This window comes from Sminthopsis crassicaudata, chromosome 4 (assembly GCF_048593235.1).
Source record: "Sminthopsis crassicaudata isolate SCR6 chromosome 4, ASM4859323v1, whole genome shotgun sequence".
Lineage (NCBI taxonomy): Eukaryota > Metazoa > Chordata > Mammalia > Dasyuromorphia > Dasyuridae > Sminthopsis > Sminthopsis crassicaudata.
The window spans coordinates 346,563,406-346,589,220 of NC_133620.1; the positions used below are offsets into that span (position 1 = coordinate 346,563,406).

Sequence of the window (25,815 nt, forward strand, 5' to 3'; positions counted from 1 at the left end):
AATAACTGTATGGACATACATACATATATTGTATTTAACATATGCTTTAACATATTTAACATATATTGGTCAACCTGCCATCTGGGGGAGGGAGTGAGGGAAGGAGGGGAAAAACTGGAACAAAAAGTTTTGCAATTGTCAATGCTGAAAAATTACCCATACATATATATCTTGTAAATAAAAAGCTATAATTTTTAAAAAAGGCAAATGTAAAGGCAAATTCCTTTAATTTCTATTCTGCCTTCTGATTCTAAGATATCAGAACAGTTTTCCTTGATAATTTTCTTGAAATATGCTGTCTAAGCTTTTCATTTGATCATGGTTTCCTATTAGTCCAATAATTCTTAAATTATCTCTTCTCAATGTAAATCAGTTGTTTTTCCAATGAGATATTCACATTTTCTTATATATTTTCATTCTTTTCATTTTGTTTTACTGTTTCTTAGAGTCATTAACTTCAACTTGCTCAATTCCACTTTTTAAGGAAATATTGTCATTAGTAAGCTTTTGTATATCCTTTTCCATTTGGCCAATTCTATTTTTGGTTTTTGTTTGTTTGTTTGTTTGTTTTGCTGAGGCAATTGGGGTTAAGTGACTTGCCCAGGGTCACACAGCTAGTAAGCGTTAAGTGTCTGATGTCAGTTTGAACTCAGGTCCTTCTGACTTCAGAGTTGATGTTCTATCCACTGTACCATCTAGCTGCCCCCAATTCTACTTTTTAAGAAATTATTTTCTTTAATGAATTTTTGAACATCATTTCCCTTTTGGAAAACTCTGTTTTTAAAGGAATCCTTCTCTTCAGTAGATTTTTGTGTCTCTACCATTAGGCCTGTTCTGTTTTTTTAAAGTATTGTTTTCTTCAATAATTTTTGACCCTCCTTTACCAAGATGTTGATTCTTTTTTCATGATTTTCTTGCATAATTTGCATTTAGCTGCCCAATTTTCTCTCTTACTAAATTTATTTTTAAAAATTTGAGCTCTTCGATGAATTCTTGTTTTTGTTTTTGCTGAAGCAATTGAGGTTAAGTGACTTGCCCAGGGTTATACAGCCAGGTAGTATTAAGTGTCTGAGGCCAGATTGAACTCAGATCTTCCTGACTTCAAGGCCAGTGCTCTATCCACTGTGCCATCCAGCTGTCCCCATGAATTCTTTTTTTTGGTAGGGAGGAAGGAGCTAAGATCGATTCACATTTTTCTTTGAGGTTTTGGATGTAGCTGTTTTGACTTTGTTTTCTTCTGAGTTTGTGTTTTAACCTTCATAATAACTTTCTATCACGAGGTTCTTTTTTTGTTGTTGTTTGTTCATTTTTCCAGCTATTTTATTTTATTTTAAGGTTGAGCTCTTCTCCTGGAGTGGAAGGGGCACTGTTCCAAGCTTCAGGGATTTTTTTGTGCTGTGGCTTTCAGCACTAGTTCTGGGGATCTTTAAGTTTTTAATCCTTCCAAAGTGGTATGATCTAAGGAGAGATGCAGTCACTGCTCTTTTGCCTTGCACTCTGATCTGTGAGGAACCACAAGCATTCTTTTCCACCCTGGAACTAGAACTTGTGTCTCCACTCCTCTGCTGCTAGCACAGCTTGGGACTGAGACTGGGAACTGAAGATGGGCAATGAAACAAGCTGTTAAAGCATAGTTAAGTTCTCAGGCCGATCCAGAATTATTTATTAAATTCTTTATGTAGCTGATAATAGAATACTACAACTCCATTTCTTCAGACTTAAGGTTTATAAAGTACTTTATCTCCAATACCCAAGTAAGACAGGCAGTATAAAGAGCATTTAGATGGTGCAATGAATACAATACCAGGCCTAGAGTCAGGAAGACATCTTCTAACTTTAAATCTGGCTACAGACACTTATTAGTTGGGCAAGTCACTCAATCCTGTTTGCCTTGGTTTCCTGATATGTAAAATGAGCTGGAGAAGGAAATGGCAAACCCCTCCAGTATCTCTGCCAAGAAAATCATAAATGGGTCATGAAGTGTTGGACACAATTAAAACAATTCAACAGCAACAGGCTGTTAATGAGTCCTTTTCATGCATTTATTCCATTCATGATGCCATCCTGCCTTTTAAAGAATCTGACCATCTTTTATGACATTATTACCCCCATTCTCAAAATCACTGCATTAAAAAAAAAAAAAAATTTACATATTCCTGTTCTATAAGAAATGACCAGCAGGATAATACAGAGAGGCTTGGAGAAATTTACATGAACTGATGCTGAGTGAAATGAGCAGAACCAGGAGATCATTATACATGGCAACAACAATACTACACGATGATCAATTCTAATGGGCGTGGCTCTCTTCAACAATGAGAGAATCCAAGTCAGTTCCAATTGATCTGTAATGTACAGAACCAGTTACACCCAGAGAGAGAACTATGGGAAATGAGTATGGACCACAACATAACATTTCCACTCTTTCTGTTACTGTTTGCTTGCATTTTTGTTTTTTTCTTCCCAGGTTATTTTCACCTTCTTTCTAAATCCAATCTTTTCTGTGCAACAAGATAACTATAAATATGTATACATATATTGTATTTAACATAAACTTGAACATATTTAACATGTATTAGACAACCTGCCATCTGGGGGAGGGAGGAAGGGGAAAAATTGGAACAGAAGTTTTTGCAATTGTCAATGTTGAAAAATTACCCATGCATATGTTTTGTAAATAAAAAGCTATAAAAATAAAATTTAAAATAAAAAAACAAAAAATAAATATAAATAATAATATAATATGTAAATAAAAAAATAAAATTTTAAAAATTAAATCCTAGATTTATGTGAATGTTACATTCCCCTCATTAGAATGTAAACTGTCTCATTTTTGTATTTGTATTCTTTAGTACAGTGCTGAGTAGATGCTTAATAAATAAATGACTTCTCCTTTTCTGCCTCCCAGGCACTGTCTTTTCCATCATAATATTTCTTCCACGCTATAGTCAATTAACTACTTTTAGAAATGCTTACTTTGGTGTTTACTCAACAGGAACTAAGTGTCGGACTACCGCATCCTCGGACGTCTTGTGCCTACACAATCCCCAATAGTCTAGCACTAGGACAATCCCCTCTAGATCCCTTATACCATTCTTGGACAGCACTCACTTCCAAGGGCGTGACCTTGGCAATGTGGAAGTAATAAAAAGTCAGAGATGAAAAGAATTAGGAAGCAGGTAAAATCAGTGTTCAGGATTTCTGCATTTCGTGATGGGCAAGCTGAGTTCTGAAGATTAGAAAGACCTACATTTTAATATTTACATGAATATTTACATATTTACATGAATATTTACATAGATATTTACATATTTACTTTCAACCACGCGGAAACACGTTCCGCGTCTAGGCTGTGTAGGTACCCCAGACCAGTGCTTTGCACCTCTCATACACAGCGCAGAAATGGACTTAGCAGAAGTGGCGGTGATCGCATCAAGGTCTGCATCTCGAGGCGGACCAATAGCGCGTGAGGAGATTCGCAGCCCTGGCTTGCGATCCCCACTTCACTTTTCTGTGCCTCAGTTTCCTCGTTTGCAGAATGAAAAGCTTCCGCCTGTCCATCTCGGACCCTACAGAATCCAAGCACACACAGACTCTGGTCGACAAGTAGAAACGCAAGTCAAGGAAGAGGAAACTAACAAAATCACTGCCAAGTCTCGGCCGTGAGAACTCGGTGCCCTTTCTCTTCTGCCTTTCCCTTCAACTTTAGCCCGAGGGCCAACCCCAGGAGTTAACTCCCCAGATTCAAGGGCTTAATAGACGCTTCCGGAGGCACGTGCAATCATCCCAAGTGAACTACAACCCCAGAAGCCTTTGGGGCTAATTTCATACAGTCCAAACCAATGGGAAAGGAGTTTCTTCACAAGCTAGAAGGCAGCGAGGCATCCCGGGAGTCGTAGTTTCCTCTTATTACAAAAATAGGGACCTAGGACCCAGTATCGAACTACCAATCCCAGAAGGCGGCACGTCCTTGTCAACCAGTAAGAAGAAAGGTCCTTCAAGAAGGGGCGGTGAAGGAAAGGCGGGACTCGACGCAGGCGCAGTAAGTAGGGTTGGGGAATTCATGTGGAGGTCAGAGTTGTGTCTGGTGAGCTAAGGGTTTGGGCCCTTTTAATAACCGCCGCGCCGTGTCCTGCTTCTGTGTACTCCCGTGGGATACATAAGGGAGGAGAAGTGGGAGGAGGTTTTAGGACAGAAGGAGGTAATGGAGGAAGGGAAGAAGAGCAGAGGGGCTGAGAGCCAGAATGAGAAAGGAAATGTGAGGAAGCCGAGGGAGAGAATGGAGGGGAAACTGAGGAAGAGAATGGAGGGGCACTGGGGGAGAATAAGGGGAACTGAAAGAATGACGAGAGGGAGAGAATGGCGGGGGAGGGGGAGGCTAGGGAGAGAATGGGAGGGAGAATTGAGAAAGAATGGGAGGGAATTGCGAAAGAGAATGGGGGGAAACTGAGGGAGAAAGTGGGAGGGGACTGAAGGAGAGAATGGCGGAAACAGGGAAAGAACAGAGGGGGAACTGAGAAAGAATGGAAACCTGAGGGAGAGAATAGAGAGGAAGCTGAGGAGAATGGGAGAAGTTGAGGGAGAAGAGGAGTTGACCAGTTCCCCATATTCTCACCTCATCCCCACTGTGAGGAGGCTAAGGGAGCAGGCTGGAGGGGGAAGGCCAAGCTTAGTGGGATAGTAGGAGAGTTGGAAAGAAAAAAAGGTAGGGGACTCCTAGGAGGCAAAAAGAGTTTGAGAGTTGGTAGCCTAGTGTTAGTGAAAAAGACGTGAATTTACGAGTCAGAAAATCTAGGCCCAGCTTGAATTCTGTGATTTTCAATTTCTGTGTCTGTAAATGAAAAGTTTGATCTATTTGGTCTTTGAAGCCTTTCTTAGCAATACAGATACAGACAGAAAGACCTCAAAGCCTGGAAGATCCAGGTTTGAATCCTTTTTTTTTTACCCCGCTAGCTTGTGTCTCTGGGCCAGTCAGCTAACTTCCCCAGTGCTCCGGCAGCTCTAAGACCATAAATTGCAGAGAAGGTACTAACCTGCATTGCTAGAAATTTCCTCACCCTGTACCAGGAGCTCTTAAACTTGAGGTCCAAGGATAGCTTTTAGATGAGAAAAAAATTGTCTTTATTTTTACTAATGTCAAACTGAAATTTAGCATTTCCTTTGATTGTACGCAATGAACATTCTGAGGCAAGATCCATAGATTTTACCAAATTTCCAAAAGGGTCCATTATACAAAAAAGAGCCTTCATTTATTACAATGAAGTTACAAGTCCAGTCCTTGTCCTTATACCTTATAATAGCTATAAAACCTATACATTTAAACTATAGTATATTGGAGAGGAATAATATAAAATTGAGGGGAGGGGAAAATAATGAGACCATCTCTATGGTTAAATGAAATTTCTGGTTTCTGAAGTCTTGTTAATTTCTTTTAGTCTCTGAAAAACTTTCCTAACTTTGCAAGAATCTATCCCTACTTATCATTTTCCCTGGAACTCCAGTTTCATGCTATCATTCTTCCAAAGGACTTTTACGTGCAATCTTTCTTTCCTCTAATAACATGACATTCTTCATAATGGATAATGGTGTTAGTAAACCTACTATAAGTGTTGTATTGTACATTGATTTTTTTTTTTTTTTTTTAATATTGCAATGGTATTTGATGAAATCCCTGTCCTGTCACCTCATTCCCACTGTGACTGCTGGAATCTAGTTTTTATTTGTCAGGGGGAAGGAGCTTTTACAGTATAGTTAAATAGTATTAGAGACCAGGCCCATGATTTTGGTCTGAGAAATACCATACCCTACCTTTCCCAAGCCAGTCCCAGCCCCCATCCTTGTCATCTAGTGTTTCAACTGAGGATGAACACAAGATCCATGACTTAATTTTAAATGTCTTTGAGCGTTAACCTGCTGGAGTAAGGATGGGTAGAACCCTCAAGAAAATAGAAATCTTAGCCTAATTAGAAAATAAAAATAATGGTTGGGAATGAGTTTTCCCTAAGACACGTATGGGCCAGACTAGCTTTTTGTTTTTTCCCTGTAGGTCTAAGAGAACAGAAGACCAAGACCATCTGAAGGAGACATGGCTGCTAAACTGTTTGAAGCTGTTGGCAAGTTTGGCCTGGGCTTAGCTGTTGTAGGAGGAGTTGTCAACTCTGCCTTATATAATGGTGAGGCACTGAAGAAGAGCAGTTTTCTGACTCCTACTAAGGGTTCCTATTGTCCAGTGTAACACCCCCGATAGTGATGATTATCCATGGAAATGGTTGTCTGATAAAACTGGCCTACCCAGTCCTTTCCATACTGTGTATATTCACAATTGGGATTTCTTGCTATTTAAAAAAGACCTTGTATAACTTTTTAAGCTTTGGTTCTTTTCACTTTTTGTTTACAAATATTCCTTCCTTTGATGTTCTACCCTGTTAAAAAAAAGTATTTAATCAGATAACAGATATCACTTTCTTTCTACCTTGGGTGAATATTTCCACATTGGGCCCCATGTAGTTTTGGGGGAGCCTATCAGATCCCACAACTGCTTTTGTATAATTAAAGTAGCACATCCCAAGTGCACAGCCAAGAAGCAGCTTTCTGGACATACAGGTTTGACCAAAAGAACTTCATGGCAATGTCGAGGCTTAAGAAGTAGAGATGCCAAATTTCCAAAAGCATCAGAGGGCAACTTCTGGGGCCCTGGGACACTTTCTCTAGTGCTCCAATATTCACATTTATACAAATGGATGCAGGACTTACTAGTGACATGATCTTTGACTTAGTGAACATGAATGTCACTCACTCCCATATAATGCTTTGAGAAAAACAAAGACATCAGAAAATTAAAAGTGGAGGTTCTAAATGTCAAACTCCCCATTGGGAGTGTTGCACCTGAAAAGCATTCAGGTAAGTTGAAAGTATGCATATGACTCCAGTGGTGATGATCCAGATACAGATTTTTAATGTGGATTGTATATTCATGGAAATATGCTCAGGGGAGCAAAGGAGAGCATGGTTAATCATAAATCAGCAATTTTATCTTCCAATGAGAAATGATGTTAGAGAACAGATCCTATTACCTAAGTCCTTGGGGAAGCACATGGTATAGGAAGTGATTACTTGCTTACGTAACTCTTTAGAATCCTTTAGGGACACAGAAGTTCAGGAAGAGGAATCAAAAGAATGAAGGCTTACTAAATGAGCATGTTTTATGCCAAGTCATCCTATCAGATATGTAAAAAAGTTTATCAGTAAGTTCATTTACTTGACTTGCTCTTTTCCTTCTTGCTTTCTAGTGGATGCTGGCCACAGAGCTGTCATCTTTGATAGGTTCCGTGGAGTCCAAGACATTGTTGTAGGGGAAGGGACTCATTTTCTCATCCCATGGGTACAGAAACCAATTATTTTTGACTGCCGTTCCCGGCCACGGAATGTCCCAGTAATCACTGGTAGCAAGGGTGAGTATTCTTTATGAGTTTCTATGGAAAAATAGCTATGGATTCTTAGTTGACCCCAAAACGTATTTGTCATTTGCTCTGATAGATGGGGGCAGCTAAGTGTTGCAGTGGATAGAGTACCAGACCTGGATTCAGGAAAACTTAGTTTCTTGAGTTCAAATCTGACCTCAGACACTTAACTAGCTATGTGAGCCTAGGCAGGTCATTTCACCCTGTTTGCCTCAGTTTGCTCATCTGTAAAGTGATCTGGACAAGGAAATGGTCAATCATTCCAGTATTTTTACCAAGAAAATCTCAAGTGGGGGGGTCACAAAGAGTCAGATGTGACTGAAAAATGGTTCAGCCACTGCTAAATGCTAGCAAAATCCCAGTGATCATTTGATAGAAGTCCCCATGGTAATTAAAGAAGATATATATTTCATTTTTCTGTGAGTTTCTATCATAATATAATTAGGACACAAGGAGAGGGTAAGCTATGACTCTGTAGAGCATAAACCTTTGAACAGTTTTTTTGGTATGAACAAGATATGAGCTGTGAAAATTATAAGTATAGTTAAATGTTTGTACATACATGAAATATAAAAATGTAATACTTCTACCCACTCTGTTTTTTCCTTCCCCGTTCTCACTCTCCCACCTAGTTTGTGCTTTAGGTAGGGGTTTATCATTAATACTCTCTTTGTATGTGAATAACAGTTTTGCTGCAATTATTGCTTTACCATATTGAAATTGGTAAATAAAACATCATGGTGGTCTTTTTGATCCACCTTGGATGATTGGGTGTTTTTTAAACTACTTAGTAAAGCTTAGCCAGGCGGCACTGAGGTACTTTTTTTTTGGTATCTATTTATCTGGTGCCAAGAGAGGAGATGAAAGTTGGCTGGAGTGAGCTCATTGGAATTTGAACTTGGAAAACCTAACTCTGAACTCCCTCCCATATTATATGCATTAAATGCTGTGCTACTTTGTTCTTTAGGGATTTCTCATGTGTTCTCTTTTCCAGCTAAGTTGGAAGGGTCCTTGAAGGCAGATTCTTTTTTGTTTTCCTGTTTCTTCAGAATCATCTCTCTCTACCCATAATTTTTTAGGGTGGAATATAGGACTATCAGATAGTGAAGTTAATCTTTCTTTTTGACTAATAGTTTTGGAGAAGGGGTCTTTATAAATACCAATACATTGCTGAAAGGTTTACTTTAGAACAAAAATTACTATCTGTCATACTATAGGAAACAGTGTTGTAAGGAAGATGCCAGACTAAGAGAATGACTTAGCTTTGAGTCTTAGCATTTCCATTTAATAACTATAGGAATTCAGGTAACCTGTATGCCTCAGTTTTCCCATCTATATTCTGCTTCCTTTCAGAGATGTTTTGAAAACTAACCTAGAATATATATGGAAAGTGGTTTGCAATCTTAAAAGCATTATATAAATGTAAAATGCTATTTTTTATTGTAACCTCCATAGTGAAAAGTAATGACAAATGGGATGTGTGTGATGAGGAAATTCTCCTAACCTTGGGGAAAAGTGGGTTATACTCCTGGGGTTCTGAAGGACTATCTTTGTTTCAAGTTATGACATCATTTATCTTTCTTTTTATTTGACATATTGGGCTTCTTCTCAGTACCTAGCACATAGTAGGTTTGTTGGTTTTCTTTGTCATGTATTCGGTCTTAATTGCTGATAATCCAGGAAGGCTTGGAATAAAATGAAAAGTTATCCATCTTCTTTGGAAAATCTCTAATTGACTAATGTCATGTGGTAGGTGCCCTTTTAGGATCTGTAAGCATGTGTGTATACAAATACACACACACACACAGAGCATATAAACAATAGATGCATAAAGCCTTGTACCAGATTTTAAAGAGATCTCAGCATTCTAACAGATAGAAGTGAGAAGGGCATTTAACCCAGGAATGAAGAACAAAAAGTAGAAGGTTGTGTACAAGGAACAGGAAGGCCATTTTGGCTGAAACTTAGCGATCATAGTGGAATAATGTGTAATAAACTTTGAAGGTTGGACTGGAACTCTAAAAGCTTTATATTTAAATACCTTCCAAAAGTTTTATTCTTGGGGAAGGAAGAGCTATAGAGTTTTGAATAAGGAATAACATAGTCAGACCTGGGCTTTAGGAATATCAATTTGGAATTTGGAATTTGGGTGAAGAATGAAGTGAAGAGACAAGAATCCTAAGGCAAGGAGATCAATTAAGAAACTCTCAAAATAGTTCAGGCAAGAAGTGGTAAGAACCTGTACTAGGACAGTGATCCTGTGAGTAGAGGAAGGGAACAGGTATAAGAAGTATCATGGACATAAAATCAATCAGAATTGGCAACTGAAAAGATAAGTGGATTGAGAGAGAGTGAGCATTCAAGAATCATTCCGAGTTTCCAAACCTGTATAACTAAAACATAGTAGGAGTTATGAAGACAGATCAGTTGAGGCACAGGGAGAAGATGATAAATTCTGCTTTTGGACCTGAATTTGACATGCCTATGGGATTTCCAATTGTAAAAGTCCAGTAAACTTACCAAAGGAAGTATAAGCGGGGGGGGCGCACGTGTGCATGTGTTTAAATCTTTTGATGAAGTATTAGGAGCAGCATCCCTGGACTGGGGTAAGAAACCCCTTTAGACTAGTCAGTGCCTTTGTGCCAACCCACTGATGATGAAGAACTTGAAAGAGGACCCTTATATAGACTTGGGAGTCATGTGCACAGATATGATCATCAAACCTGATAGAAAAGATATGGGTAGGCAAGACACAAGACAAAATCATGAGGTACATCCACAGATAAAGATGAGACCTTCACAGTAATCTGGGAAAAAATACTAGGAAATAGTGGCCTGATAGCTAGGAGAATCAAGAGAGGACAATGTTGTAGAAAGAAGAAGAAATCTAGGAGGAGAATGTGGTCAGTGGGATCAAGTGCTTCAGGGTAGTTTCCTGACCCTAAAACATCCAGATTAATTGGCTTCTTTTCTTAGTTGGGACAAGTTTGGGATGGGAAATTGGTCATGTGAGATTTTTGTGCTTCCCAAACCTAATTTGTCATGTCACCTTTTTTCTTCCCTGAATACAGATTTACAGAATGTCAATATCACTCTTCGTATTCTCTTCCGGCCTGTTGCTAATCAGCTGCCCCGAATCTTCACCAGCATTGGCGAGGACTACGACGAGCGGGTGCTGCCATCCATCACCACTGAGATCCTCAAGTCAGTAGTAGTAAGTAATCTTGTGAGCTGGAACCAGACCTCTTACATATTGCCAGGTGCAGGGAAATTTAACTTTTGTTTGATTAGGATCTAGGTATGGTTTCTTGGTTTGTTTCCCTTCTTCCTCACAAATCTCCTGTTTTCTAATTTTCTTTTGAGCTAGGCTCGATTTGATGCTGGAGAATTGATTACCCAGAGAGAACTGGTCTCCAGACAAGTGAGTGATGACCTCACAGAGCGAGCTGCAACCTTTGGGCTCATCCTAGATGATGTTTCTTTGGTAAGATTCTGTTACCTCTGATTTCATACTGGACTATTCCTATAACTTTGCAGTTTCTCTCTTGCCAATATATGCCACCCTCTGCCATATATTGAGGCCAATAACTGAGAGTCATGTTAGACCTGAAAGTGCTGAGGCTTCTTGTCAATATAAAGCGGTTTTCTTGGAGTTTTTTTAAGCTTTAGCTGTCTCTACACAAGTCTGAAAACTTAGAAAGTTGCCCTCTGCCATGCACATTTTTCTTATAACCCTTAGCCCTTCCCAGACTCTTCTTTGCCATTGCATCTCTTTCTCCCCTATAGAAATGTGAGCTCTTCTTACAGGAAGGGAAGTCTCATTAACCCTGTTTGACATGGGAAGAAGCTAACTACAATAAGGGGGAAAACCTGAGCAGAGCTCTAACAATTTCTCTCCACGTTAGACCTCCCTGACTGACCCCTGGGAATTCCAGAATACCCCTGTTCTGACATTTGTCAGTTGAGCATCAGAAAGACCCCAGTGAAAGTTGAGACAGTATCTCCCCAAAACTTGATATGAGGAGTAAGGGACATCTCCAAGGCATAAGCCATCTCTTGAGATATTATAGTCCGTGTATTTATATGGCCATTATATGGCACTGAATGTCATAGCCCAGATAGAAAACAATACAGGCAGGATAGCATTTCAGATCAAGGAAAGTGTGGAAAAGGGTTCGTGTTTCTAGATACTCTGGGAAAAGTCATTTGGAGCAATTTGTCCAGGAGGGTGGTGAGGGAGAGTGTTTCCTGTTCCATTCTACAGCACGTTGCTAGCAAAAGGCACCGTTTTCCCCCAAGCATATGCAGCTGTTCAAACAGTCACCCTCTCTTCCCCAACACCCACCCCATTCACTCTCTTTAAAAATCCAGAGACAGCAGTCAGGCCTTGGAATAGGTGCATAAGAGGACTCTCCGAGCTCCCCCTGTTGGTGAAATATATATTTGCAGCCTTTTGGCCAATGGCACAGAATGTTCCTAAAGTTCCACACTGTAAATGTGAGAATGCACTAAGTAAGAAGCTAACAAGTTAGCATTTTGTTAAGCTTTATCCATATATTATTCTCTGGGAAAATGTGGGCTGCCCACAAGAAACTTTATCTTAGTAGCATGCGATATTTTTGTAGGAAAATGTTACCCTTCACTACTAGTCCCTTTGTAGTGAAATCTAATTCTACTTCATTTACACCAAGGCCTTTCATTTTTGCAGTAGCTTCTGTCTCAGTACTACATGTGTGCCCCTCCTCCCCAAAACTAACTAAAATAGATTAAAAGCTAAGCCAGCAGTCAGACAGCTGCAATTCTGAAAGAGGTTATTAGGAATGGGGCACAAAGTTGTAATGCTGTAATGTTGAGTATAGGCAAGGAAACAAAATCTGATAGAAAAACCAAGACTTTATTTTCCTTCATTTAAAAAACTAAAAGGGTAAACACATTGATTGCTCTTTAACTGGCTTCTAGTAGCAGTCCTGTGATGTAATCCCCACTGTTCTTAGGATTTGTTAGCATATATTTGACTAGCCAGGTGATTCAATTATCCATGTTATTTGGAGAACAGATGTATAGATAATAGGTATCTGGAACCCTTTGTAAAGAGAAGTGGTTTTACCTGCCTTGCTCTTCTTTATCCTTTTACCAGAAGGCTCTAATTTGAGCTCTTTCTCTTTCCAGCCTGTAATGGAGGTGCTACTGAGAAATGAATTGGCCACAAGATTTAGAGAAGTCAGTGGGACTGGATAATCCATAAGGGTAGTGCATTGTTCTCCTGGGTCATTGAGCTGGCCAAATCCTCACCTATCTGAGACTCAGTTTTTCCATCTGGCCATCTTTGGAGCTTTAAGCAGGGGAAATCAAAGGACCCTGAGAGAAAACTATCTGGAGGTGGGGGGCCTGAGTTGTATAAGCTCCCTAAGGAAGGCTGGAGCCAGTTTCTTCTAATGCTTACAGACTATTGTGAAAAGCTCCAGCTGTCGCTTTCAGTGTGAAATTGCTATATTGGGTGTGACAGAACCATACAAAGTTGGATATTTCGGGACTTCTATAGAACCTTTAGTGAAAACTATTTGGACCAGAGTATGGAGGAGAGAGGGAAGTTTCTGGCCTCACTGGCTCCTCCAGCTGCTGGAACCATTCCTGACCTCTCTTCCTCCCTGAGGCTGTGGGGGCCTCATGACCAAGCTGTGTGAGCAATTATGCTTCCTCATCTTATGCTCCCTTTCTCCCTTCAGACGCATCTGACCTTTGGGAAGGAGTTCACGGAGGCAGTAGAAGCCAAACAGGTGGCTCAGCAGGAAGCAGAGAGGGCCAGATTTGTAGTGGAAAAGGTGAGTGTTCAACCAGATGGCAGAAACCTCTCTTTCTCTTTCCTTTTTCCTTCATGCTTTCCCATTTGCTGGGTGGCCTGGAGATCTATTTTCTGTCATTTGTTCTTCTGGAATAATTTTGGGGAGAAGAGAGAATCAAGAGGCAGGACTCAAACACTTCTATCCCATAGTCCTCTGGGATTGGTAGGGACATTTGAATTTATAGTCCTAAGTGACTTATGGAGAAAGGAAAAGATCATCCTTAAAATAAAAAATATCCATACTATAAATAGAAGTGTTCCTCACAGAATATTTTCAGCTTCTCTGAGAAAGCCTTTTGAATCACCGTTATATTGTCTTCTGTGGACCTATGGAAGAAAAGTTCTATCTTCCAGTTGAACTCAATATCTTGTGGTATACTTCTTGAATTCAAATAGATATTTTTAAGGGTTCCCATTCTGATATGTAAAATAGTTAGATTTCATCTCTAAATGTAGCCTATCTCTTCACTCCAGAACTAAGTGAAACAGTAAATGGTTTAATATGTCATCCTCAACCTAGTTTTTTTTTTAATCCCTTTTTTAAAAATAAGAAAAATTTATAAAAAATTAAAAATTTTGTTCTGTTGGTACCATAGCATAGATGCCTTTAAATATGCCTTCTTTAAATTCTTCTAAAGTGTAATTTATTGTCTTCTCTATTGCTTTTATTGGAGAGGTATATTTGTGTTGACATTAATAGGAAAAGCACCCAAAAGTAGTCCTCAAAAAGGACTTAGCTGGTCTCAGGAGCTATAGGAAGGAATTAAGTTCCTTCCTATAAAATTAGATGCCTCCCAATGAACCCATGTGGTACCAGGGAGTTCCGATATTAATCATTAAGCATTTATTTGTAGAGAGACACAAAAGCCAAATTCTTTTCTTTAAAGTGCTGGATGTGATGGGCATTCTGTTTTATTTAGGAATTGGGAGTTGGGAGGGACAACTGATCCTGGAACTCCTTATGTCCATTCTTTTTTCTGCCTTCCTTGTCCATGGCTTCATCTGGTTCAGAGCAGGAGATGTTGGCTGTCTGGAAAATAAGATAGAGCCAGCAGAGATCAATCCTTACAATAATTGGCTATGTATAGGGACTGGAAGAAGGAAAAAGGTTGAGTTGTGTTGAAAAATGAACTGAGCATCCCAATGGTCTTGTGATGAAGAAAGCCATCTGCACCCAGAGAGAGAACAATGAGAATTGAATGTGGACCAGACCACAGCATAGTATTTTCACTCTTTTTGTTGTTGCTTGCATTTTGTTTTCTTTTTCGGGTTTTTGTTTTTGTTTTTCCTTTTTGATCTGATTTTTCTGGAGCAGCATGATATTTGTGGAAATGTGTATAGAAGAATTGCACATGTTCAATATATATTGGATCACTTGGCCAACTAGGGGAGTGAGTGGGGGAAGGGAGGGAAAAATCAGAACACAGGATTTTGTAGGGGTGAATGTCAAAAATTATTTATGTATATATATTGAAAATAAAAAACTTTTTAAAAAATGAACTGAGGTAGACAAGAAAGCTTTCTAGTTGACATAGACTCTTGAATTAAGATAAGTTAAGGAAAACACTCAGAGCACTAAGGCACTCTGGCAACAATTACAGGTAAAAATGGAGTTTTTCCATACTAGGATTCATTGGCTCGTTAGTTACATTCATTGGTGGTTGGTTTCCTCTTTATTGTGGACTCTCTTTCCAATTCTTTCAGGCTGAGCAACAGAAGAAAGCAGCCATCATCTCAGCAGAGGGTGACTCCAAAGCAGCTGAGCTGATTGCCAATTCACTGGCCACTGCAGGAGATGGCCTAATAGAGCTTCGTAAGCTGGAAGCTGCAGAGGACATCGCATACCAGCTTTCCCGTTCTCGAAACATCACCTACCTGCCTGCTGGACAGTCAGTGCTCCTCCAGCTTCCCCAGTGAAGCCTGTGGCCTCACCAATCCTACCCCACTCAACCATGATCTAATCCACAGTCTTTTCCCTGCCCCCCTCCTACCCAAAATCACTGTGAAATTTAACGATTTGGCTTAAGCAAAGGAAATAAAATTAAAGTCATTTTGGGATCTTTAATTTCTCCATGAGATTAAACTCTTTCATTCTTTACATCTCTCTTGTCCATCCCAATTTTAAGCGAGAACTAATATCTGTCTTGAACAAGTGGTTGGGGCAACAATGCTCTCAATCTTCTGGAGAAGTTCAACCTCGGTGCTTCTGGGAACAGGAAACAGGTCAAAGGAAGAAGGGCAAAGACAGATGCGCAAGTGGACAACTTTAATGAACTGATGTAGACTAGAGCTTTCCATCATTTGACCAGAGATGATGAGAAAAAAGATAGCACCCAGAGCCTTAGCTGTTAGAGAAGGGAGCCCTCCATTCATTCCAGCATTTTGTTTAGAGGAGGTGCTGTGGAGTCTCAGGAAGGAAATGGTCCTTCTATTGCCATGAGGTTGATCATTAACTGTGGGACTAATGGAAGCACATATATATGTGATTGGTACTGAGAAAGCTGGCCTTTCTGGGATATAAGGGAAATTATTTTCTCTTCCTCTAATCCAAAGGGTTCTAAAGATGGAATGGTCTTTAGGGGATCCACCTGGAAGCTTCTCCCTCATCTCTAGCCTCTTTTAAAATGCTTAGGAGGAACTCTCAGTGTGAGGGATTGCATTCAGCACTGACTGAATACGCTCTCCAATTATGTGCAATTCTGAGTTCCTAGCTCTTTTATTCAGAGACACTGACCTTCCAGACAACTTTGTGGCTCACATTGTGGAAGGAATGGGAACAGCCGTGGGGGAGAGTACAAATTGTGTAACCTGCCTTCAATAAATGACACCCAAATTCCCTATCTTGGCTGTGTGTGTTATTTGCTAGAATTCTGGGATTAGAACAAAGCTTTCTGGCAGATTTGGGCCGTGTGTCTTTGCCTTTCTAGCCAGGAGAAAAGTCTTGAACTGAGTAAAAAGAACTTGATGTTTCTGTTCCAGGCAAATCTGAAATGAATCTCCCTGGTGTCAGATAAAGTTTGTCAGCAGTTGAGCTATTGAATTGGAGAGTGGAAGGAGGTGGGAATGAGGTAACTTGCCATCATTGGTTGTGGGGACCACTAACTCTGACTATAAGTTAAGCAGGTGCCTATCAGCTCTCAACCTATAAAAATGTAAATTATTAATTCATTAAAGGAAAACGATGATATGGATGACTTAGCAGCACATAACCTTTAAATTGCTTTATTTTGATTTGAGAAATTTGTTAATTAGGGTGGGAATGTGAAAAAGTGTGATATTTCCAATCAGGTTCATATACCAGATTCTACTTAGTATAAAAAGGATTTGACATAGCAGCTAGCTTATCACTGGAGTATGTTGTGAGGGGCTGAGGATGGAAGCCCCACTGAAATTGGAGAGGATGAATAATCTGAAAATGAGCTGGAAATAGATCATTGAGAATGTTTTGATTTTCATTCCCATTTTAATTCTAGGAGAAGGTCATTCATATGCTGTTCTCTGACCTGAACTGCCCATATCCTCTCCCAGAGCACTTGGGCCAGCTGTCAGCTGTAGATATGGGGGGGTTGATCCACAGGTTTGGAACTGGAGACTGAACTGTCATCCCAGGTTCCACTCTGCATCCATCTCGAGCTCATTTCTGTATGAACCTCCTCTCACCATCTGGCTCCCCTTCCCCAAAAGGCCTTCAGTGTATGCCTCTGATCTTGACCCCCATCTGAACCCCAAATTTCTGAGTAAAACCTCATATCCTATTTGGTTCTCCCCTGGGCTGCCCATCCAGCTTCCCTCACTGTTACCTCCCCCAGAGTCATTTATCCTTCTCAGAGCTTCGTGTGTCTCCTGCTTTTTTTGTTTTTTATTGTGAGAACAGTGGGGCCAGAGAATGATGAGGTGCCTGAACTTGCAAAGCACGTTAAAGAGCTGAGCAGAAAGGGAGCATATTTCTAAATAACTTCCAGACCAACTTCCACCGCGGGGCCCTCCTCCTTTCCTGCATTTTATTGCTTTGGACACCCTTTTGCAGGGAGGCTCCTCTCTCCTCCCTTGGCCCTTTTTAAAAGCACAGTTGCTTTTCCTGCCTTTGGCGGGTGATTGGGTTTCATGCTCCAGGTGTCAGTAGGAGAGCCCCAAACTGAAGGATGTTCCCTTTCCCTTCCCTCCCCTCGATTTCTCATCCCTTCCCTTCTCTGTCCTCTGTTTTCCATCCCATCCTTCCTTTTCCTTCCCTGCTTTCAGCTCCTGTGTTCCTTCTGCCTCCAGCTCCATCCTTTCAGCAGCTGGGCAGGTCGGGTTTCCTGCTGGTTTTGCCGTTAGCCTTCCCACCGTAGATGGCAGAGGCACATCCAAATGGCAGCCCCAGGGCCTCATTTAGATTTGACTTCCTCTCTCAGCGGCCTATGTAATTCTTTTCACAAATGTTCAAGAGTTGTTAACTGCCTGCTTACCCCTGAGCCCCCCCATAGCTTCTGGCTTCCCTAGGAGTTGCCACAATGGGCTTTTATCAACTCTGGTTTCTATCTGTCAAAGTCAGGCTCCGTCTTGATTGTGAGGGACTGGTGGGCAGGCTCCCTTGTTCTGGTTGCCACATTTGTATGACAAGGTCAGCTGACATTAGATCCTAGAAGGACTGATATAAAGAGCCAACACTTTTATCTTAGAGGTCATTTTCTCTGGCTTTGATAATTCTACTTTGTTAAGTCACCTTTAATTAGACACACTCAACAGTGGCCAGAGCAGCAGACAGCATACATACTCAATACAGAAGTCTGGGTTAAGACCGGCAATGTGGACTTGAAGGGTTGGGCATATAAATGGAATTAAAATAACATTACCAAAAATATATATAACATTACAACAAAAATGTCTCCTTAACAAAGGGCATTTTAATACCTTAAGCTTACAAATTTCAAGAAATATTTAAACAACTTTCAACATTTTAACAAGCAACATTCAAGTATAATCAAAGGAATTGAAACCAGAGGATACTAGTTCATAGAAATGTCTCTTGCCTTTAGGAACATTACAATTAGAACCATAAAGAGAAGCCTGGGTTTTTCCTTCAGATGCCAACATTCTACAATTCTCAAGACCTCATGGGATGAAGGGGGAAAGGGAGAGGGTAGAGAAGGGAGAAGAGAGAGGACAGGTTCCAGGAAGAACCCAGGGGATGGGATTGTGGTCCAGAAGACATGGGGGAAGAGGGGAAGGGCAAACTTACTCCCTCTCTCATTGCTCTCCTCCCTCCACTGTCTCTTCTATGGTTCTCCTTCTCCCCATCCGCCTCAGGTTAAAAAAAAATTCCTAGAAAAATCTCTGGTTACAGCATAGTTGAGGAAGAGCAATATAAATATGAAATAACTGAAGAACACTTTTAAAACAACCCCTAAGCAAGAATAAATGATGAAGTAAGGCAAAATAAAAGAGGAATACTTTAGTTAGGTCCATCAGCACTTCTAGAAAGAAGAATGAAGGAATAAATGAAAGGCATTTAATAAATTTGTACTATGCATCAAACAGTATGTTCAGAGCCACGGATATTAATACAAAAATAATGAGAGGGAGAGAACACATATAGGATGTACTGACCTGGGAGGAATATTTTGGTTTAGAAAATTATAGAGATGGTGAGAGGAGCACAAGGGTGTAGACTGATATACTCTTTTGAGGATCAAGTTACGGTTCCAAGCACTAGAAAAGGGGAAAGGGGCACAATGTGGCATGAAAGCTGGTGAGACGTCCAGAGACTAAAGCAAATCATGGTTGAAATCCAGTAGTAGGCAACTGAGGCATGCAGGATTTGGGAAGTTTGGAAGATTAGACCATCAAATGACAAGATTGGGATAATCAGATGTGGGAACTGGAAAGTGGAGAGCCCAAACAGAGAAGCTTTGGAAGTAAAGTGTTGATCCTTTTTGAGGGAGGGCATACAATTATTGAGAAATCTTGGCCTAATTTAAACCTAGGGACCCTGAGTTAGAACAGCTGCAGTAACTTATTTTATAAAGGAGTTGAAAATAGGACTCACAAGTCTCCTGGCTTCCAGACTTAAAAAAGTTTGCCACTACCCAGAATTCCTTCAAACCCTCGACCTAAGTTTGGATCCCCATTGGGCTTTACTAGGTCCTTCTGTCTCTGGCTAAATTTTTTTTTTCTTCCATTATTAGGTCACTATTTGGTATAAATTTTCAGGTTGGAATTCATGGAGCCTTAACTCTCAGAGAAATGGAAATTGTGCCATCCACTCAAACTGTATTAATAAATTATATCCCTGTCTTGATGTTATCTATCATATAATCATACATTTCTAAGTCAGGAGAGAGGAGAGAAAGGGAAGGGGAGAATTTGGAATTCAAAAAACAATGGTTAACCATGTGGGGAGGAAGAATACCTTACATTTATGCAGCATTGCATGGTTAGTTATAATGTATTTGATCTTCACCACAACTCTGTAAGGTAGGTAAACAAAATGGGTATTAATATCCCTGCTTTATTTAAGGAAACTGAGGCTGGTTACTTAAGCATTTATTATAGCTCCCTATTTCTCCCACCATCTATAGTCAACACAAGTAGGCCATTTCAGTCCCTATCTCTCTTACAAGTGATTTCCTTATTCCCATCTCCCTTCTGTTTTTTAAAAATAATTTTAATTTTTTTGTTTTGTTATTCTGAACTTTAATCCCTCAGTTACTCTCAACCTAATTTAGCCCAAATGATTTGCCAGGGTGTGGTTGTACATAGTTATATGCCTATTGTCTCTCCCTGGAGATTGTGAGCTTCTTGAGATAAGAGACAGTTTCTTGCCTAGTTTTATAAAGCCAGAAATTAGTACAGTGCTTCAAACATAAGTAGATGCTTAAGAAATACTAGTTGACTTGATTTAACTTGACATCAGCTTAATACTTTTATACATGCAGAGACACAAGGAACCACAGAATGAATGCCAGAACTGTTAAGGACCATAAGAGGTTAGCTAATCTGATTTTACAGAGCTGCGAATCTGAGGTTAGTAGAAGGCTGTATTCTATTTTGTTGCTGTTTTTTAAAAATATATATTTTTTCCTATTACATGTAAAATTTGTAATAATTGGTTTTTGAGTTCCACATTCTCTCTCTCTGTCCTCCCTTCTCATTTAGGCAAGCAATTTGACATAGGTTATACATGTGCAGTCATGCAAAACATATTTCCACATTAGTCATGTTGTGAAAGAAAACACAGGAAGTCTCCATTCTGTTAATTAATAGCTAACATTTATATAGCACTATGTACAAGGAATTATGCTAAGCACTTTACAATTATTATCTAGTTTCATTCTCACAACAGACAGCCACGAAAGGTAGATACTATTATTTATCTCTATTTTACTGACAGGGAAACTGAGTCATATAGTTGTTGTTGTTGTTGTTGTTGTTGTTGTTTTAAGTGACTTGCCCAAGATCACATAGCTAGTAAGTTTCTGAATTCAAGTCTTCCTGATTACAGGCCTGGTATACTATGCCCTCAGCAGCCACTAACTGCCCCAATTACCATGAAAATCTCCTAGAGACAGGGGCCTTATTAACTTTCTCACTTTTTTACTGGTGTATCTCATTTTATTTTTATATTCCTACGTGATATTATTTCTCAAAAGCCTGGTAGTTGTATTGGGGAAAAGTATGTAAACACATATCTATGAGAGCATATATGTACATATACACATGTATGAAGGTGGATGTTTATATCAGCTAAATTTAATGCACAGAGAATCAGGCCTGGAGTCAGGAAGATTCACCTTTCTGAGTTCAAGTCTGACTTCAGACCCTCACTAGCTTTGTAACATTAGCCAAGTCACTTAGCTCTGTTTGCCTCAGTTTCCTCATCTGTAAAATGAGCTGAAAAATAAAATGGCAAACCTTTCCAGTATTTTTGCCAAGAAAACCCCAAAAGGGATCACAAAGAGTCAGATACAATGAATAACAACAGTACACACACACACGTGTGTGTGTATGCAAACAAATATGTATCTTTGTCTCTCTCTTCTCCTTCTCTCTGTCTCTGTACCTCCCTTTCTCTCTCTCTCTCTCACACACAATGCAAATGGATAGAGAACTAGGTCCAAAAGTGAATATTCTAATGATGATGTACTATATTCACAAGTAATGAATCCCTACAATGTCCAAAGGATCAAAATCACAGTGGATCTGGAGAACAAGACAGAGACATATAGTAAAATCTATGGACAATTTATGGTTAAAAAAAATTTACAAGGGTTAAGGAAGCATGGGAAAGCTGAGTCAAAATGTACTATTGCAGGAAATGCTGTCACTGAGGGATCTACTAGCAAGCTGCTGAAATACTGAGGAACAGTATTAGTTTCAAGTCCCTGAATACTGGGTGTGAAAGATCATTACTTGGAGCAGGTTGGTGATACAGTGGATAGAGCAATAATTCTGGAATTAGGAGGACTGGCCTCAGACATTTACTAGCTGTGTGACTCTGGGCAAGTCAAAAACTAAAAGGAAAGATCATTTACTCATATAACTGGATGGAGATGAGGTATTCCAACCTTCTCAACTTTTTTCCTTGTTTCATATCTGAGAAGAGTTCCTTGTCCAAAGAACAACTACAAAGTTTTCAAGTACCTTTTAGAACAGAAGTTTTGAACTTTAAATAATATTTTCTATTACTATACTATTGGCTTCCTTTGTAATCATATGTATTTTTAAAATATTATTCTGAGAGGCAGTTCAGTAGTGGTACAGTGGATAGGAGTACCGCCCCTGGAGTCAGGAGACCCTGAATTCAAATCCAGTCTTAGGCACTTGACTAGCTTACTAGCTGTGTAACCTGGGCAAGTCACTTAACCCCATTCCCCTCTCCTCCAAAAAAAACATTATTCTGGTAAGGGTTAGAATCCTTAGGCTTCACTAGATTGCCAAAGAGGTTAAAAACCCCTGAACTACAATTCTAATAGACTTTGGGAACATGCCACCCATATTCAGGAAAAGAACTATGGAGACTGAATATGGTTCAAAAAACAGTATTTTCACCTTTTTGTTTGTTTGTTTGTTCCTTGTGGTTTTTTTTTTCCCTTTTGTTTTGTACAGTGCGACAAATTTGGAAATATGTTTGAAAGGACTGTACATTTATAACCCATATCAGATTGCTTGCTATCTTGGGAAGAGGGAAGTAAAGAGGGAGAGAGAAAAATCTGGAACACAACGTTTTTACAAAAATAAATATTGAAAACCATCTTTATATATATATGGAAAAATAAAATATTATTGGGAAAAAAAACCCTCTGAATTAGAAGCAATAGGAACCCACTAGAACTCCTTAAGGATACATTTTAAAACATTCTTAAGGAAAGAGAGAGTTCATGACAAAAGATTAACAACCCTTGCTGAAGGGATGAAACAATATTGATAGCTTTCCTATATCCAACATGACTGGTACAGCCAGCAGCAAAAGGGAAGGCAAGGAAGGTTTCAATTTTTTTGAGAAAGGTGAGAGAGAGATAGAACCTGATGGAAGGGAAACAAATGTCTACCCAAAGAAATTCCCAGTCAGATGGGATAATGTGACAAGACTGTAAACATGAAAACTTTTTAAAATTTATAATTTATTTTTTATTTTATTTTTTTAATTTAGAGTTCCAAATTCTTTCTCTCCAGCCCCTTTTCCACTTATTGAGAAGGCAAGCAATATGCTATCAATTATACATGTGAAATCATGCAAAACATTTCTATATTAGTCATGTTGCCAAAATAGAAAGAAAAGTAAAGAAAGTGAAAAAAATTATACTTCAATTTGCACTCAGTTCATCAGTTCTCTCTCTGGACATGGATAGCATCTTTCATCATGAGTACTCTGCTATTATCATTCACACATGAAAACTTAAAAGACAAATTATCTGCAGGTTATGTCCTCCCAATAAAAGGCAAGCTTCTTGAGAAGGAGTTTTTCATTTTTATCATGTATTTCCAAGGCAGAGCCTATTTTCTTGAAGGCAGTAGGTACTTTAACAATATTCTTGATTTCACTTTGTTTAATTGATGCTCAATTAATGGTTAGTGCTTCTCTCCAAGAGAAACCAGTCTGATGGGAGTATATATATTTACAATGAAGGAACCCACACTCAGATGGGATTTATGTGATACATGAATGAATTTTCAAAAGTAACAAATGAATTTTTGGTGGCAAAGAATTAAAAATTGAGAGGATGACCATTATTTGGGGAATGGCTGAATAAGTTATAGTACATAATTATGACTGAATATCAATATGTTCTAAGAAATGAATAGGCAGATTTCAGAAAATCCTGAAAAGACTTATACAAACTGGGGCAGCTAGGTGGCTCAGTGGATAGAGCTCCACTCCTGAAATCAGGAAGACCCCAAGTTCAAATCTGGTCTCAGACACTTAATACTTCCTAACTGTGTGACCCTGAGCAAGTCACTTAACCCCAGACTCAGGGGAAAAAAAAAAGACTTATACAAACTGATACAAAGTGAAATGAACAGTATCAGAAAAACATTGTACATAGTATAAGCAACATTGTGTGAACAACTATGACTGACTCAGCTCTTCTCAGAAATATAATGATCCAAGACAAATACAAATGTTACCCATAACCAGAGAAAGAACTGATGGACTCTGAACATGATCAAAAAATTTTTTTAATTACTTTATTCTTTACAATGTTTTCCTTCCATTTTAATTTGTTTCTTCTTTCACAACTGCAACTAATATGGATAAATGTTTTACATGATAGCATATGTATAAACTTATCAAACTGCAGATGAGGAGAGAGAAGGGAGATAGGGAGAAAAATTTGAAATTTAAATTCTTGTAAAAGTGAATGCTAAATGATGAATATGGAAATATATTTGGAAGAATTACACATGTTTGACCTATATAGTATTTCTTGCTGTTTTGGGAAGGGGAACATGGAGGAATAAAAATTTGGAACACAACATTTTGCAAAGGTAAATGTTGAAAACTGTCTTTTCATGTATTTGGAAAAATAAAATACTATTGAAAAAATGAATGCTAAAAATATTCTTGGCTTATAATAGAAAAAATAAAATAGTATTTTAAAATTATTTATTGGGGCAGGTGGGTGCTACAGTGCCTTAGAGTCAGGAGGACCTAAGTTCAAATTTAACCTCAGACACTTGACAATAGCTGTGTGACCCTGAGAAAGTCATTTAATCCCAATAATAGTAATAATTTTTAAAAATAGTAATAATTTTTAATACATTTATTAAATATTTACTAGCAGGCACTGTGTTAAGTGATGAAGATACAAAAATATCAATTAAAATAGCCCTTGCTCTCAAAGAGCTTCCATTCTAATGGTGAAAAATAATACATGGAGGAACTAGAACTGAAAGAGGAGGCATGAGGGGGAAGTTATATAGATGACAAGGTTTGGAGATAACTACAAAATGACTTTTAGGGACTAGGCAATCCAATCTGAAAGGTCATCACTAAAACTCTATGGTTCTAGGGTCAGAGTTTGAATGCTGGTTGGAGAATTAGAAAGCTGATAACCCCACACATTAAAACTTGCATAAGAAACTATCAATTAAAGAAAATGATTGGAGTATAAACTCCTTAGTTGCACAAAGTAGGTGCTTAATAAATGCATGTTGGTGCAATTTTGAACAAATATAAAGCCAACTATTGAATAGCATGGGATTAATGAGAAAGCCTTTTGATTATAATGAAACATTCTTTTCTAGTTCTTGAATTCCTCTCATCCCAGGTACTAGAAACCTGGATTCTCTCATAACTACCAAATCTGTGATAGTATACAAGAAGTTTCACATGGTTCAATAATTAATATTATCTTAAAATATAATAAAAACTAAAATTAAAGAATGATTTTATCAATCTTTTGAAAAAGAAATCTTATCTATTGAACATGAAAGAAATTATGAGATTTTGTTCTAAAAAAGGTTTCTATAGCTGGAAAACTGGGGGGAAATGGGAGAAAATAGGGTACACATATCTTATATAAATCTTATGTAAATAATATTTTAAAAATATAAATCTTATATAATTCCATAATATAAATTATAGAAAATATAAATCTATAAGGAAGTGCCTATCTTTTAAAAATGCTATTCTCAAGGGATAAGGAATATGAACGAATAATTCTCATAAGAAGAAACAAAATTTGTCAATAACCAGTTGTTCCTGATCCAATTTAGATTGCACTGAGAACAATTTGGAACTATGCTACAGTTATAACACTATATATACCTGTTAGGTTCTTACTAAGTGCTAATGAGATAATGAGGTGTTAGGTTCTTACTAAGTGCTAAATCGGTACTTAACAATTCTCTAGTCCACACCTTTTGGTTCCAGCCTTTAAGGGGAGTTTTACTCCTTTGAACTTCTGGGGAGGAGCTTATATGGTTAAGAGGAGCGAGTTCATTGGTTGAAGTAATTTTCCCACAAGCCCCTGAGTTATTCCATACCCATTCTCTGGGAGGATAAAAGAAGCAACATTGGACCTGGAGGAG

General features: G+C 38.7%; 1 protein-coding gene across 3 annotated transcripts; it reads left to right on the forward strand.

Moving 5' to 3' along the window:
- Positions 1-4,010: 4,010 nt before the first annotated feature.
- On the forward strand, positions 4,011-16,142 carry PHB1 (prohibitin 1). Of its 3 annotated transcripts, none has more exons than XM_074261203.1 (7): positions 4,011-4,042; positions 6,047-6,173; positions 7,290-7,451; positions 10,532-10,674; positions 10,828-10,944; positions 13,187-13,282; positions 15,007-16,142. In XM_074261203.1, the coding sequence occupies exons 2-7, from the start codon at positions 6,086-6,088 to the stop codon at positions 15,217-15,219; spliced, it is 819 nt and encodes a 272-aa protein (XP_074117304.1). In that variant the 5' UTR covers positions 4,011-4,042; positions 6,047-6,085; the 3' UTR covers positions 15,220-16,142. The 3 variants fall into 3 exon arrangements, with proteins under 3 accessions (XP_074117304.1, XP_074117302.1, XP_074117303.1); XM_074261201.1 differs by having other exon boundaries at positions 4,022-4,087; XM_074261202.1 differs by lacking the exon at positions 4,011-4,042 and adding an exon at positions 4,067-4,201.
- The last annotated feature ends 9,673 nt before the right edge of the window (positions 16,143-25,815 follow it).